Source organism: Poecilia reticulata, chromosome 20 (genome assembly GCF_904066995.2).
Source record: "Poecilia reticulata chromosome 20, P_reticulata-male-v2, whole genome shotgun sequence".
In the NCBI taxonomy this organism is placed as follows: Eukaryota; Metazoa; Chordata; class Actinopteri; order Cyprinodontiformes; family Poeciliidae; genus Poecilia; species Poecilia reticulata.
In genome coordinates this window covers 19,952,683-19,969,319 of record NC_088849.1, presented here as the reverse complement: position 1 = coordinate 19,969,319, position 16,637 = coordinate 19,952,683, and the positions used below count along the sequence as shown (strand labels likewise).

General features: G+C 41.1%; 1 protein-coding gene across 4 annotated transcripts in view; it reads right to left on the bottom strand.

The window, feature by feature from the left end:
• gli3 (GLI family zinc finger 3) overlaps positions 1 to 16,637 on the bottom strand; it is a 124,090-nt gene that overhangs the window by 89,399 nt on the left and 18,054 nt on the right. For all 4 annotated transcript variants that reach the window (XM_081601428.1, XM_081601426.1, XM_081601429.1 and 1 more), the window contains exon 2: positions 8,793 to 8,966. In XM_081601428.1, the coding sequence (XP_081457554.1) occupies positions 8,793 to 8,925 (133 nt within the window). In that variant the 5' untranslated portion in view covers positions 8,926 to 8,966. The remainder of the gene's footprint in view (positions 1 to 8,792; positions 8,967 to 16,637) is intronic.

The window sequence follows — 16,637 nt, the reverse complement described above, 5'->3', positions numbered from 1 at the left end:
GAAAGCATGTCTTGTTTTAATCTGGTCGGTTTGACCTGAAACGCACAGCCTCCTTCTGGTGGACAACACGTTTTAAAATTAACGCTGCATTATCTAGAAAAACGCGACATTTTGCTGTTAATGCTGAATATTCCGCCGACAGTATAATTTGCAAATGAACCACATTTTCCTCACTAATCATTTTTGTTTCGTATCGCCACATTGCTCCTTCAATCTCCTTGACCTTTAGGTTCTTGGTCACTGAAAGCAGCCAGAGTTTTAATGCATGGGACTTTTAAAGCTTATAGTATTGCATCCAAGCAGTTTTTTTAAGTTGCTATCTTGTGAGCACTCATTTTGCGATGACAGTTGTGATTAGATCTTTCAGGCAGTTTCTGTCTTAAATTTAGAATCTAATCATTTCATGATGTCTGGATAATTTTTTTGCAGTTTCCACATATGTGCTTTACTAAGGATCATGTTTTATCCTCTGTTTCTTTTGTGTTTCATATTTTTGTAACTTTCTAAATACAACACTGCTTCTCCCAAAGAGCAAACAGTCTGTTATTGTTTGCTTGTTAATGTTTTTGTTGATTTGATTCTTAAAATCTTGTGTAATCAAAGGCAGCAAAGGCAAAATAAAGTACGGCTTTACAACTGATTTATTTCTCCATCAGTAAATGTGACCAACTCTATAAAAGCAGCATATTTTGTGGTTTGCTACTCTGAAGGATACATTTTTGTTTTAACACCAGGGTGGAAAGACATCAGCAATGACATCAAAGAAAGAATCAAATGTCACCAAGTGTTTTTTAAGTGCCACCAGGTGTTTTGTTGACGCCTGAACACTAGGTGGCGCCTCATTAAACGCCTGATGCTGCTTATTAGTGAGTATTGACACTAAATAAACAGCATGCAGCACTTCTAACAAAGTTTATTAGATCCTTGGTAACATTGGAAAGGCTGTCATTAATGACCACAATGGCTTTCCATAACTTTGCACTCAAGGAATTACAGAGGTGAAAAGGAGTCAGATATGGGGCCATCTGTTCGACAGCTGAAGTTTGGCCTGAACCAGGTCATCAAAATGACAATGACCCCAAACACATCAGCAAATATACAACAGGAAAATAATAAAAATGTTGCAACAGCAAAGTCCAACAGTACATAAGAAATCTGACAACTGATGAACAACTTTAAAATATTTTATTTCCCCTTTGGATCCAGTATGGTGACAAATTATATGCCATGAAGAAAAGTTGTATTTCAGTTTATATAGTAGTTTTATGATTTGAATGCAATAAATGTTCTTCTTCAACTCAAAAAGCAAAAAACAAAACAAAACAAGGTCTCAGGGAAATTTATTGTTGCTTCATCCTCTAAGTCCATTTATATAAGAACCCCACTAGCACTAAGAAGCAGAAGGCAATTGAAGACAACGGGGAGGGCGCCGAGAAAAAGACAACAAAATAAATCCTCCAGGCAGGATCAGGACACTCCTGCTTTGTCCCCCCTAGTGGGAGGGAAGCTACTGATGCCTGTCAACAAATGGACAGGATGGTAGAATAATCAACTGCTGTTTCCCTGCTGTATTGGTTTACGGGTTTATGGGGCCTCTGGTGGCCCCTGAGCCCCACTGAGGGCACCAGGATGCAGCAGAACAGCAGAGTTTGCAGGAGCATGATGGTAGATTGAATAGATGGTCTATCAGCTGATGTGCTGTAAAGAAGATGGTTGTAGCTTTTGACCCAAGTGACCTTAGACCCTCAGGCATTTTTGGTTCTTAGTCTGTCTTTGAAATCTACCCCAAGTTCCTCTGAGGAGTTATTGGCATAGTGAAAATAACTCTTAGAGCGTCTTTAATTTCAGTCCTTTGATATATATTCTCAAAACATACATTTTAACTTAATCAGCTCTCTATTAGTGTCACAGACTGTGTTTCAACTGTGCTAGAAAACAAGCTGAGATAACATCAATTCATCCATTGTCTCATGCTTATCTGAGGTGTTAGTCAAAGGGATGTAAGGATTTCCCTGCTGGACCAAACAACACTGTCCAGGCTCATTCTGGGGGCTCTCAAAGAGCCGGCTGTAACATATCCAGAGAGTTCTGGTTCTACCCAGTTTTCCCCTCCTTCCAAGAAGGAGCAGGAGTCCTGCGTAGTTGATGGAGCAGAACAGGGCCACCTTACCTTACTCATGTCACCGGGTTGGATCGTCACTATGACAGACCAAAGCACCGTCCACATTACTGCGGACGAGATCCCATCCTGTCATTCACTTGTAAACAAGACGCTTGAGCTCCACCACTTCAGGCGGAGACCCCTAACCTGTGGGGAGGAGTCCACCTTTTCTCTAGTTGAGATCCTTAGACTTGGTGTACCTGACTCTTCAACGCCAACACACTCACATCTTTTGGAAAAACCAAACGATCCAGAGGAGTTCACACAGTAAGATTAATTCATGAACACAAACAGGGTTGTTGACAAGAGGGAGCCCTGGCAGAGTTCAACCTGAATTAGGAATGTGGATACAACTAACCCCAGCTAAGACAACATTGATCCATCCACTTAATCCTTGCAAGACTGCAGGGAGGCTGGTGTCTATCTTTCACTGCCTGCTAAGAAAATATTAATTTTAAACTCATCTTTGACTAAAACTTAAAGTGTACAAGGTATATGCTGTTTCAGATACTGTTCATCATATAATATGATTGACTAGCACGGTTTAAGCAAACCATGTAAAAGATGAATTTCCTTGAAAACTAACCAACACACAAGCAAATTTATTTTTCTCAATCCGATGTCATTGTTGCAATATATTTCCAGTCTCTGTAGTCTCTGCAGGACTGAGTGAAAAATAAAAATGGGTATTATGTTTTGTATTTTTGAAGTTTCATTTAGTTTTGAAGCCAGACATGTCCTACAACAAGTAGGCTGAGCATCTAAGCAATAAAGAGCAAATGTACAATTCCACCACAGCTAAGCTTTGGCGGCATCTCCACAGTCCGCAGAAGTCTTCAGGCAAGTGGCTTATGCGCATCTTCCAGCAGTGAAGGGAGCAAAGGGGGCCCCGGCAGGCGGATCTGGGCAGGCGGAAGGGCGCCAGACATGAGAGGCTAGGCAGGGCTGGAGTTGAGCTGGCCAGCTGAGGCTCCCCCTCCGCCCTGCGTGGCAGCGAGGCTAAGCTAATCCTACGCCTCAGGCCCCCGAGAGGTGGCTCTGCCAAAGTCTGTCTCCCTGCTGCTGCAGGAAATTGCCTTCAGTGCAGAGGTCCATGAAATGGCCATGGCTTCTCAGCAAAGTTTGCGTGCATGTGGGGATTTTACAAACCATACTCTAACAGGTAGCCTCTGCTATACAGTCCTTTGCAGAAGAATTCAAACTCTTTGTGCTTTTTCATGTTTTGTCATGTTTCAATCACATTCCTCAATGTATTTATTGGCATTTTATGTGTGGTGTCCATTCATATTCACCCCACATCACACAAAACTTTGTAGTCACTTTGTACAGTCTTTTTTTTTTCGATATACCAGGCCTGCAAATGTAGAGCCTGAAATTTTGGAAAATGTTTCAGAATGGATGAAAAGTGTATTTAATCAAAGCCCTGCCATAGATTTCAAATTTGATTTAGGTCCAGACTTTAAATGTACCATATTAAACCATTCCACTGAAGCAAGTGCTGTATGTATGTGCTGCAAATCTCAAGTCCAGGCCTTAAGATTTGCAGGACAGTGTCTTTCAAGGAGATACTGACAATTTGTCCTGCTGGACGGTGAACCTTCGCCCCAGTCTCAAGTATCTTGTAGCCTCTAGAAGAGTGGTCTAGAAGAGAGGAACTGTATTCCTCGAGGGCCAGAGTCCTGCAACTTTTAGATGTGTCCCTTGTCTTACACCACTTGAATTAAATGGCTAAACCGCCTCACTAGCAATGCAGTCGAGCTCTACAGAACTCTGCTAAAGAGCTAATTCTGAACCAGAGAGACATCTAAAAGTTGCAGAACTGGAAGGTCTTTCTTCTCATCAACTCCGATCCACTTCCCTGTCTCTGCTGAAGAGAGATGTGGCACCACCACTTATCCTTTTGCATCATTTTATTGCTTAAACTCTACTTTTCCTTGGTATATCATAAAAAATAAAACACATTCAAATGTATGGCTAACATGGTGATGGATACTAGGAAGGCCAATGTATATATCTCAAAAATAGTTTGTATTAAAACAGAGATGGTGACATTGCAGTGAAGAAGTATGTGGTGCACACCATAAACAGGTCTGTTGACTATAAAAGCCTGTTTTCCTGTGTAGGGTTTACTGTCAGGCACTATAACACCTCCACTACTGGACTGTTTGACCCATAAGGCCAGCCGGCGTTCCCAAGAGGTCTTTTATCCATCCATCAGTTCTCTCTCATTAGCCCCAAGAGGCATAGTAGAGTAACATGAGGGGGGTCTTGTCTCCCTCTCTGGTCCCCCATAAAATAAATAAAGACCAAATACAGATTACAGTAGTTTAAGGCAAAATTTGTAACGCAACCAACAGCTCTTCTATTTAAAAAGATTTTGCAAAATTTGAAAGTTTCAGTTCTATTTTTTAAAGTAAGGAGGGTCAGCAGGAGCTAAAAGGTGGAGAGCAGAGGTGAAGAGGGAGGAGATGAGGCAGGACATAGTGCAGAAACAGTTGATTATGAGCCGCATCAAGTGATCAATGATTTCATTAATAAGACGGATCATGGGGCCGTCATCGCCGTGACACAGGTTGAGGGATGATCTGCACCCGATGCTTCATTTGCACTCCGCTCCCTCCCTGTTCTTCCAATGCGGCCAGCGACAAGGGGAAAAATAAAAAAAGAGGGGGTGAGGGGAGCAGAGAGGGGGTTAGTTCGTCATGAGAGAGGGAAGGAAGGGGAGGGAGGGAATGGATGAGAGGGGGGAGAGGAAGGAGGAAGAAAAGTGAAAATCCATTTTGAAACCCATTTTCAATTAGGGGTCCACAAGCTGTTATCACAGGTGTCCCAGAATGGGGGCCCGTAAGTGAAAATGTCTCCTATCCGTTTCTGAAATGAAACCTTATCTGGGAGGCACAAAGATGGCGGGGACAGCGTATCTGTAAATTACTTTCCATCCCCGCTGTTAACGGGAACTTTATTTCTGTCAGATGACATTCCCCTCTATTTACTGTTGATCATTTAAATGGCTGCCTAAAAAGACGGTGGGCCCTCACTCTTCCTCTATCTAACCCACTGCCCCTCCCTTCTGTGTACCTCTTCTCCCCTCTTTGAAGAGATTTTTTTTTTTTTTTTACAATGTATTCATGTGCTTATTTTACTCCTTGAAACGCTTCAGCCACTCTATGTATTGGCCCAGGGATTTCTCTGGTAACATAAGGCTAAGACAAGATGGCCTTCAGAGCTTCACTTGCTTGCATCTGAGACTTTTACTCTTGCTCTTTTTAAGCAAAAAAAAATAAATAAATAAAAAAGCATGTAATCTAAAGCAGAAATCAACTGAGGACAAGAATCACAAGACTTTAAGCTCGATTAACCCTGAAATCCAAACCGGGCAAAAATCCAGTCTTTTGCCAATCAGTGAACACTCCATGTGTAAGTGCTACCAGGTTGCCCTTACAAAAACAGCCCTCACTAGTGACTGGTCAGTTCATGAGCACACCACAGTAAGGGCTGCTGGGGTGCTCTGACAACAGTGCTCTTCTGTGTGGATGATATTACTGAAAGACTATTCAAAATTAGCCATTTTCAGTATCAACGAAACGTTTTAAAGCAAAGTCAAAGGTTGTAAAAGAGAGCAAGTGTTGTATTTAGGCCATGATTATTTTTGTCTGCCGTTCATTCAAGCTGCAGTGAGAGAGAGCGGGACATTCAGCAGATAACAGGAAGGCTGAGGAGGGATGGTAGATTTTCTCAAACCTCTGTCTGTTATGTACCTTGGTGGACTGGAAATGTGAGCAACCATTGAAAATCTCTGGTGATATGATCTAGGCAGAATCCTGCTTAAGTGATGCTAGTTATGCTAACAGAGCTAAGTGTGCTAACAGAGCTAAGTGTGCACAGCTAGTGCTAGCACTTAGCACTAGCTGTGCTAAGTGCTAGCATCATTTCATTAAGTTTAAAATTTAATGACAGTACAAATATTTTGTCTTTGTTTTAAAATATTGGTGAAACCCATGATGACGCTTGTTGTAGTGGTACAGCAAGTGTCTGATACACACACCTTAAGAGTAGTTTATGGTTTTATTCCTGACCTTTGAACTTTTCCTGAACGGTTTCTTCCACTTCTTTTCTTTAAATTTCTCCTGTTGATTACTAACAGCTGAAATGCCTCAAATACCTATTACAGAATATTGCAATTGTTTCAAAATGCTGTCTGAGGTTTATTTTTATGAAATAAACACTTATTGCTGCAACTTTAACATCATAACATTGGATGTAAAGGGCATGTTGCTGAAACAAGACCCTGACGGTTTTCTACAAAGTTCGCAAATGATCAAATCTTATCTCTACTTTCTAAAACCACAAATTATCCCCCAATGACAGAATTTATTCTGCCAAGGAACAGAACTGAACAAAGAATTAGTGGACTTTGTGGTCCACCTGCCTGCTGAATGATGAGAACTCTAGGGGAGAGCAGCCCCTCCTAAACAGCCCCAATCACAGCACTGTCGTGGCCCAGTCGGCTCTTTTGAGCTGTCAGTAGAAGAGGAGGAGGGGGGGGCCGAAGAGATGAATGGCACCAAGGATGAAGCCACCATTTACCCAACCATGTGGGAACTCTGTTTCAGGACTCAACAATTACTCAACCTGGACAAAACCGAGTTAAAGAAAACAGGGAAAAGCACCAAAAATATCTGATCCAAGAAAGGTAATATCTGCTGCAGAGCAATTCCAAATACCAAACTACAAATCCCTCCCTCCAGCTTCCTTTTTCACAGTTATTTTCCACATTTTGCAACTTCTTGTACTGCTGGGCACACCGCAGGAGCTTCTGCTTGGCTAAGATCAGGGAGGAAACGCAAAAAGTAGTCACAGGGGTTTCACAGATGCTCACAATTACCTTTTGTTTGGACGGAGGCAGCAGGGCGGGGGCCTGCGAGGGTTAAAGTTGAGGCCAGTGTAGGGTTACACCTGATAAGAGGTTAAGAGTTCTGGGGGGTGAATTTGGGAATGTGCTGTAATTATAACCATACAAAGAAAGTGTAAGCAATATTATGATTCTGTGACAGAGATTAAGATTTTAAAAATGGGCCAGTCTCTGCTAATGAGTATGAGTCCTCCCTTTTCTCAAGTGTATTAGGAAACTACTGACTTAAGGAATAAGACACTCTACAACCTAGCAGGCTCCCCTTGCTAGGTTTTCAAGACAAAACATGTGTCGTTAGGTGCCGTAATTACAAGGACATTACTAAGAAAAATCCGCTATCACATATCCAAATTGCAGCCATGCTTTTTCCGCAACTAACTTTTCTTCCACGCTGCCCCGTTAATGAATAAAACTGTGTCGGCCATCTGGGAGTGGGTAAGAGTGAACGCGTTCCCAGGATGTTTCAGGATGCATTACCTTACCCACTTCCTGTGATAAGTCCCATCTGGTGGCAAAGTCGCAGCAACTTATTTACTCTTTCCCGGACTGTTTGTTTCCCCCTCTCACACATCCATTGGATGATGGCGGTGAGTCAGAAAGCACTCCGTCAAAGCCTTCAGTTCCAACTCCTGCAGCATGTTCTCCATATCCAAAAACCTTCCAAATCCTCTCTCGACTAATGAGCACAGCTGCAGCTTAGGATGTGGTGATCTCAACCCTGGTTTTGTTATGACTTTGGCTTGATCCTCCAAGGCTTTCCACAAAAAAAATTGCTATTTAATACTTCTCTCTCCAGCCAAAGATTTGAAAATGAAAGGCTGAATGACGACAGGCTTAATGAAGGTCTGCACCCCTTTAATGGCATGTGTTGAAGACTTCACTGTACAAACATGCCAAAGCTGCTACCAAAGAATGTTGTACGAGAACCGTAATGACACAGAACAAAGGCGTAGATGAATTTGCACAAGTGTTAACCTTTTAATCATGTTTTTGTGTGTTGGTCTTCATTACATAATGGGAACACAGATGGCACATTGTTCAAATGCGCTGATTCAACAACGGTGACCTGATAAAGCCAAAACTCAAGTCCAAAAAAAGAACATTTTTAAATTTCCCAAATGTTGCTTGAAGTGTTGATTTGACATAAGAAAGTATTTTGGAGCTAAGCTCTTCTGTGCATAGCTCCATGTTTTTTTCTGTAAAAGAGCTTTTGCTGCTTACTACTATTTTAGATTTTTTTCCCCCAAAAAGATGTTAAATAAAAAGTTATTGCTGACATTCAATACGGCCCCATTGGATTTCTTTCCTTTTCTGTTTATAAGTGTCTTTTTAACGCATAAAGCCATCAACAGAGCTATTGTTTCTATAAACTTCCTGTTCTTCGCTCGCTTGTCTTTCCCAAAGGAAGTACTTTTCACCAATTGCTTCTGTGTTTAGCAGTGACACCTTCCTGAAAAATGCTTTCACCAGAACCACTGCTGACATGTCCTCTGCTTTAGCCAGTTCTGGCCTAATAGCTGTTTAGGAAGTTTGTACTGCTACTCTATATTCATTTGAGTGGCTCATTGGTATGTATGCAATTTTCCACTATGTATAGCTGGGGGGGGGGGGGGTCTCTGAATCAGCTTCTTTTGTGGATTAAATCCCAAAACCCTGATTAACCACTGGTCTACATGAACCGCAGAGTTCATGGGAGGGAGAGTCAGAGGCAAGACGTACCGTTTGAGGTGGTACTGGAGGCCACCGCCTTCTCGCTGATGTCAGTGCGTGCCGATGAGCCCTTCGTAGCCACAATGGTCTCCACCCTCTTCTTCTTCTCAGCTGCTGAACTGGCCTGTGACTGGGTTTCCATGGCAATCGCTCATTCCTCAGGACCTCATGGAGACGGTGGAACTGGGGAAGAAGAAGAAGAAGTTAGAGTAATGAGGTGAATGTATCAAGATGAATTAGTGCTAATTCTCCTTGAAAGCATCTTTCACTTAGATTAGCTTAGATTGCCGTCAGTTTTTCTTCAAAGTATGCCATGTGTCAGTCATTTCCATCCACCCAAAAAGGGTCAATTTAATTAGGTTGACATATAGAATATAGATATGTTTTCCCATCCTAAAGACATCCTAAAGGCATTTCTTATTATAAAACAGAACATTAAAAGGACCAGTTTTTAAATGTAATTTAAAATCTTTACATTTTCGATCAATATTATTTACAATGACGTCTACATTTTCTAAAGATATGAAAGTATGGAGAAAGAAGGATCTTTGACCATTCCCATCTCTCTGGAGAATCCTGGGTTCTGATTGATTTCTCCTGGTCTGGTGGCTCACATACAGAGGCCATCAGTCCTCAACGCAGCCGTCCAACGTTTCATTTCCGATGCTGGACTGTTGCTGCATGTCTTAGCCCTTCTCTCTCTGCTGATTTCCTGTCTGAATGCTTCAAACAAAGCCTGTTGAGTCTTCGGAAATATATTTTCCCTCGCAATACTCCTCAAAGTGTATGGTGGGAAAATGAACTGAGCTCCCCGTCCTGTCTTGTTAATTTCTACTCTGACTGAAGGAATGACTGAGTTTAGAAGAACGTATGATCTATTTATGAAAAACACACATCTGCCTTACTTGAACGGCATGTTCTGTTTTATTTTTTTAAGAGTGGTGAAAAAAGGCCACAGTTTTGTGTCATGAATATAATCCAAGAAAGCAGGAATCCTAGCCATTGCATTTCTATCCAAGTTCACTTGATTCTCATCTCCCTTCAGTGATCTGCCTGGGATTTCACTCATTGAACTCAATTTGTCCAGCTGAATTTCAACTGGAGAAATCAGCAAACAAAAGAAGGAGTTTTGGAGGTGCAGTCTGGCTGTAGTTTTAGTAACGGCAGAAGAAGAAGTGAAAGGAGTCGTTCAGTCCATGGTGGCCACGCTTCCAAATACTAAACTAACATTAACAACCGTCAAAGTTCACATCACATACGTCACAGCCAAAAATAAGCAATTTGGTAAAATTTAAAACGTCAACAGCCGAGTGTCCAGATCGTCTGTATGAAGCAAAGCTACAACAAGGGGTTGGTTTTTACCAGGCTTATTGAGAGAATAATTTAAAAAGATTTTGGTTACAAGATTTTCCAGGATGGGGTGCAACTAATCAATTACATACAACAAATATGTTGCAACATGGGTTTATTAGGTTTATTAGGGTGTTTCTTTTTTTTTTAAGTGTTCAGTTTTAGATTTTACAAACCAAGCAAAATCCAAACCAAATATATTGAGTAATTTTTTGTTTTCAGTTGCATTTTCTTAGACAGATCTGCCACATTTTCTCTGACACAAAGTCAGTTATTTGAAACTACAGCTAATAAAATTTCACTAAAACTCAAATGCTAAGTTGAACACAGTGTTTCACTCAGCCATAACCTGATGGAGTCTGATCTGCTTCCGAACCAAACCTGGTTAAATATCCAAACATCAGCTCATCTTATTTTTCAGCTGAACTCCTGACTGTTTCTTTTTTTTTTTTTTACATAAAAAACAACAGCTCAATAAAGAGAGCAAGACAGGACATCCTGACAAGGTTTTGTATCTCAGAATAAACGTAAAGGCAGCTTGTGGATACACTGATAATCCCACTCCAGCGCTCTTTCCAAAGAGAGAAAGGCGAAACCTTCAGGGGATACCACAGACAGAGAAACACTCAGAGTCCTGAAAAAACAAGGCTTGTTTGAAGGCCCCGTTGGGAATATCATGGTGCCGGGCAATTTTTCTTTCAAAGAATAAAGGTGGTTCAAGTTAATACTGTCTGTGGGTTTAAGAAGGGGTTCAGCCAAAAGTCTAGCAGACATGTTGCTCAGTTCAGCACCTCAACGGCTGTCTACAAGCTCACATCTATCTAGGTCATGTAGGTCCTCTGATTACGGATGGTGATGCAACACAACCCCTCATTTACCCAAAGTACAGGACATACGGCACAAAGTAGAGGACAGACTCCATAATTCCTGGATAACTAGTGGAAATATTTAGTCTAACAAGCATTTTCTTTACAATAAAGACGGGTTAATTACCTCCCTCAACTATTTATTTGTCCTGCGCTCCATAAACATGCAAGCATTAAAAGGTAGTAAAGTTAGCTAGAATGCAAAAAGAATAGTGCTGCAGAGCCTAAAACAAGTAGGGGGCGGTGATTTCTTTCCAACTCCCAAAGGAAGGAAGGCAAAGGGGGAAGTGTTGAGGGGTAAACTTCAGACAAACACTGTGTGCTTTGTTTGTTTCTTCCCAACCCCCTGAAAAACCACAGTCTGTCATCCGTTCTGACCCGAAAACAACATCTGTAAGCAATTGCTTACAAAAGAGAGAGAGAGGGGGGAAAAAAATAACACGATGCAATTACACCCCTACCAATCAAAACAGAATTAAACGAGGGCTTGTCCTCTAATCGCTCCCGCATGAATACACGTATACCAGTCGTCCCCAAACTGGAGACGTTTTTGTTTTTTTTGTGTCCAGCTTATGAAGATATTATCGCAGTTCACGTCTCAGTATTTTATTTTTCTTTGTTTTACTTGACGTGTGATGGGGTAATTGTTAGAACATGTGTGATGCAGATCTGTGAACACCTGCAACAATGTCATTAACAACAACAAACTTTAATGTTTTAAAAAAAAAAAAAAGTGCTTGTGAGCAAAAAATGCAAACATGCATGTGTCCCAGGTGAGCGGGGGCCACAGAGAAAAAGAAAAGTGTGGTGAATACGAGGGTCAGGATTGGGGATTGAATCGAAATGGGGGGGAGTCGAGGTGAAAGCGGGGCATTCCTCTGGTCGGGCAAACATTCAGAAGTCCAAGCAACTGAAGCGTGTCTGACGGGCCTTTTGTACTCCGCAAGGCAGGCCACAGTTCCAAAGCGGCAATTAAAAGCAGGACCTTTTCACCCATAATCCCTCTGACCTGGACGCCCACACCCAGTTCTGCAGATGTTCCCGTCTCTGCTTTCGTCTGTCCTGTTGCTCATTTTTGTCAGTTTTCCTGGAAGTTTTCCTAAAACTTACCAACGCAAAGACTCTTTCATCCAACAACCTCATTATGCACTCGAGAGGGTGTTCCCCAACGCTCCACATAATAGCTTACACTACACACCACTGTTTTGTTTTGTTTTTACAAGGTGACCCTTCACCTCTGACATCAAACACCGTGAGCCATTTCTATCAAGTTAAAACACACAAAGGAAAATTGGTCTCAGACTGGCACAGGTCATTTACAAGTAGGTATTGGACATAAATGGTGCTTCTAACACAATTAGTGACAAAGTACAACTATGCCTCATTTCCACTGAGTAGTACAGAATGGGTTGGCGTAGTTTAATACGCTATTTTTCTGTTTCCATAATAAAAGAGGCCCAAACAACCAACCCATCTTTCTTGGGCCCCCTTCAGTTGTCACAGGACAATGGTACGTTTAGCGCGGAGCTACTGGCATAACACAACACACCCCATTGATTGAGGGACAGAAATATCACAGCTCGCGACAAGAACAAGACCGATTAGTGTGTCGAGTTTGTTGTCGCACTTGAACGATGCAACATTATCTGTCTGGGTTTAACTTTCCCTCCAGCGAAAGAAAGTCCAAGTGGCAGTGGAAACAATCTTCTGAATATGCCAGACTGTGAAACACTGTTACTGAAGCACACAGACCCATATTGTAACACTCAGTGAAAACAGGGCATCAGAGAAGCAAACAAACATAAAACTCTTCAGGGCGGAAGTTGCTACTGAAGGAAGAAGTGTCTAATCAGTAAGAAATTTAAAAATTAATTCAGAGAAAGCACAAAGGGTGTAATATGATAGTTAAAAGGAGATTGTATTTTCTACAGAGGCACATCTGCTGTTATTCAAGCAGAAGCTTAAAAAGAAAGTCAAACAGTTGTAGATAACATTTGACTGTAATGTTTTTCTATTTTATTCTTTTAAAGAATCTAGTCTGAATATATGAGATTTTGAAATGTTTTCAGGCCTTCCATAAAATAATTAAGTCTATTTCCACTGCTGAGTAGAAAACGGGGTGGATGTTTGTGGTAGTAAATGCTTATTGGTTAAATAAAGACAGTTTAAAAAGTCCCTGAAAACAATCTTATCTTTAAAAAACAAAAAGGTAAAACAGCGACTATCCTCTCATGCACACAGTGTGAAGCACAGAGTGTGTAAAGAAATCTTCCTGAAGGTTTTAGGACTTTTACACACGGGGCTCTATAATGACTCTACTTGCTTCACTCTGTGCTCTCAATTGTTCAATTTGGCATCAAAGAATACGACTTAACCAGACAAAATTCAGCCCCATCTATTTATCTCAGAGTTTAAATGACAAAGAGTCAAGGGTGCATGCAGTGGACCCCGGTATTTGGAGGGTTTAGGGGACAAAATGGGCCGTGTATAGTTCAACACCCTCTCTAAAAATGCTTTTAACTCCCTGTTTGAAAAATTCACAAATAATGTAGAGCTACACAGAAAACTTTATGAACAGGTGGGAGTCAAAAATCATCATGCTCATGAATCTGTGACTTTGTAAAACTGCGCCATACCTTGAAACCAGAAACTGGCCATTGATGTTTTTTCATTTTTCATAAGTTGTGTTTTTGTGACAATATTTTTGGGAAAACTGATTTCAGAGTGGCAAAAAATCTTAAAACAACACCCGACTTTTAAAAATTTGATGTCATAACCACCACCTCCGATGCCAGCCTTCTTCTATTTTTAGTGTATTTCAATGCCTGCTCTACAGCATCACATAGAGGTCAGTGATAGTATAGCTTTTAGGTTCATCTTCTATCCTGTGAATGAATGCATCACTGTAAGCAAATCTATAAATAACTTTATATAAACAACAAATATTCAGATTGCTTTGGGGGGAAAAGAGAAAAGAGTGTCTTTATCGTTATTTGTGTTCAACTGTAATCCTTCCACGCAGACAAGGCTGGAGATTAAACAGGTTTAAACACCACAATTTCAACTGTTCACTTAGAAGAAACATCTTATTTTTAAGCACATTAAGCAAATCAATTTAACATAAATTATACGCCTTGGTAACAAAGGCAGAGAGTTGAAAGTCATCTGCAAATTGTAGACATCAAAGTGAAACACAAAAATAAACTTTTCCCTTTGGAAAAAAAAGCTTAAACAAGTAGTAATGATATCAAAAAACTAATCACTGTTGCAGTTATTTAAAGCCTCTGCATCTTCACACACTTAATTTTATGACACACATACTGTCAGAAACCTCCGGACATTTAAATATAAACTCTTGAAGTGTCGTCTTAGATTTGGCGGCCCCCTCCCTCGCAGACGGGGTGCCGTATTTGAGTTCATTTCATTAGGGCGACTGTTCAGTGTCGAGGGCCCCCCGAGGGGGAGACTGGCAGCACCGCAGCATTCATCATCATTACATCAGCGACCACCGAGATCTGCTATCTTAGGCTTATCAGCGCAGCACAAACGCACCGCAGCGCAGCGAGTTAGAGGGGAGGGGAGAGATGGGAGATGTAGACGATTGAGGCAGATTGTGAGCAAAAGTGGGATAAGGAACAAAATGAATGGAGAGGGGGAGGAGCGTGCGTCTGTATGTGTATGCATGCATGCATCTGTGTGCGCCTCACTGTGCCCCTGCATGCTTGCACATGTTTTCCTGTGTGTCCAATGTGTGTTTTGCACAATTTGCAGCTATGCCAACAATATTAAGGGCTCCTTCACAGCTGGAATGACTAAAACACTGAGGGGCGAAGGAGAAGGAGGGGGAGAAGGAGTCAAAGCCCTCCAGCAAGATTAGCTGAATCTAGCAATAAAACAAAATATGCTTGCTTTGCATGTGTTTGGATTGGGAAAAATGTGAGCAGAGAGTACTTAAGGGGGGACAGTGGAAGTGTTTGCTGGTGCTTAGAGGAAGTCTCAGGAGTTGTTCCCAAATTCAATAGGAGAACTCTCAGCGAAAACCCCACATGCTCAGGTTACAGCGTTGTGTTTGACACTGCACTTAAAGCTTGCCCTTGGCCCCTAAAGGAAAAAACTGGGGGGAAAAGAGTGGGATTTGGTGGCTGCGGTTCACCATTCACAAACAAAACCTCACATCATGCCCAGATGGCAATAAGCCCTGGCCTTACAGCTCATGGGGACCAACCCCTCAAATAGGGTCCATTTAGGTGGAATTAGACACACCCAGCCACACACACGCACACACACACACACATAAAAAAAAAAATAGCAGATATTGGGGGTGTTACAATACATCCTTAAATGTGGTCAAGCACAATACTTGGATTATGAGAACAAGAGGAGATTTTAGGAATTGTCCTGAGAAGAGTAAATTTGACCTTTTTTTGTTTGTTTTGCATATAATGTGAAGCAGAGATATACTAATATGAAGATGTGGACCAACAACCAATATTTACCTATATGTATATATATATACATATATTTTCTTACCCTTTTGAATCTGTGATAAAGCACCAAACTGCTGACTTTTCTTCAGTTAAACACCCTTCAGATCAGCACTGATTCACCATCACCTATCAAGACGAGTACCAACCCCTCTTCCCTCCAAAAACACATACAGAAATGGCAACAAAGTAGAAATAAACTCCAGTTGTTGATTTCTGCCCAGTTTTACTTACTGGACCAACATATAAATGATAAAAAATAGCCAACATCACCCGATACTGATGTTAAAGCAGATATAATGAAACTGTACTAAAGGAAAAAAAAAACACTGAAATTCTCCCTTTGTGTTTTCACAAATTAATTAAAGCTTTCACAGATTTAAAATTGTGTTTTAAAAACTTGCTGGACAGTGCAGAAATATTCAGTTTAGGTTAGTTTAAGCTAAATAAATTTTGAGCTACAGATGCTCAAGTGTTGCAAAGACTCATTAAAAAAGTTCAACTCTTTAGTTTGTAAATATATGAAGTAGGTTAAGAAAATGTCCTTGAGAGAAAGAAACAAAATCAATCCAAAGAATAATCTTACCAATATAAGATGCCACAAAGTGAAAAACAAATCTAAGCTAATTCTAGAGTGAGTGAAGTATAGTGTTGTAAAAAGTTACGTAAATAGAAACTGTATTTTCCACCACATATCCATGCATGTTTGTGATTCATTCAGGCTGCGACGGGGAGAGAAAGACCAGAACTTTCAGCAGAAAGCAGGAAGGCAGTCCTGGCTTTGGATTTTACCCTCCGTCAGTCATTGAACATGCAGCATATAGCAGCTCAATTATCTTTATTTTCTCCAAATTTAATGGGCACAAACTTTTCAAGGCATTCTTAGTAGCAAACAGGTAAAGGGTTGTCAGTCACCAGCACACTACAAGAAATTTAAAAAAGGAAAGCCTGCTCCAATGTGAAGTACTTTCATTTATTTATTTTTTCCCAAGGACAAACAGTGCAACAACAGAGTTGATCAGTAGCTTTCAGCGCAGCTAATAAGATTATCCTAGCAGGCTCAGACCTCTCCGCTTCGGATGCTTTGGAGGGCTGTTGAGGGACCCAGTGCGTTGCAGAGCAGAATGAGCTGAGTGCATTTTACATTCCCGTGC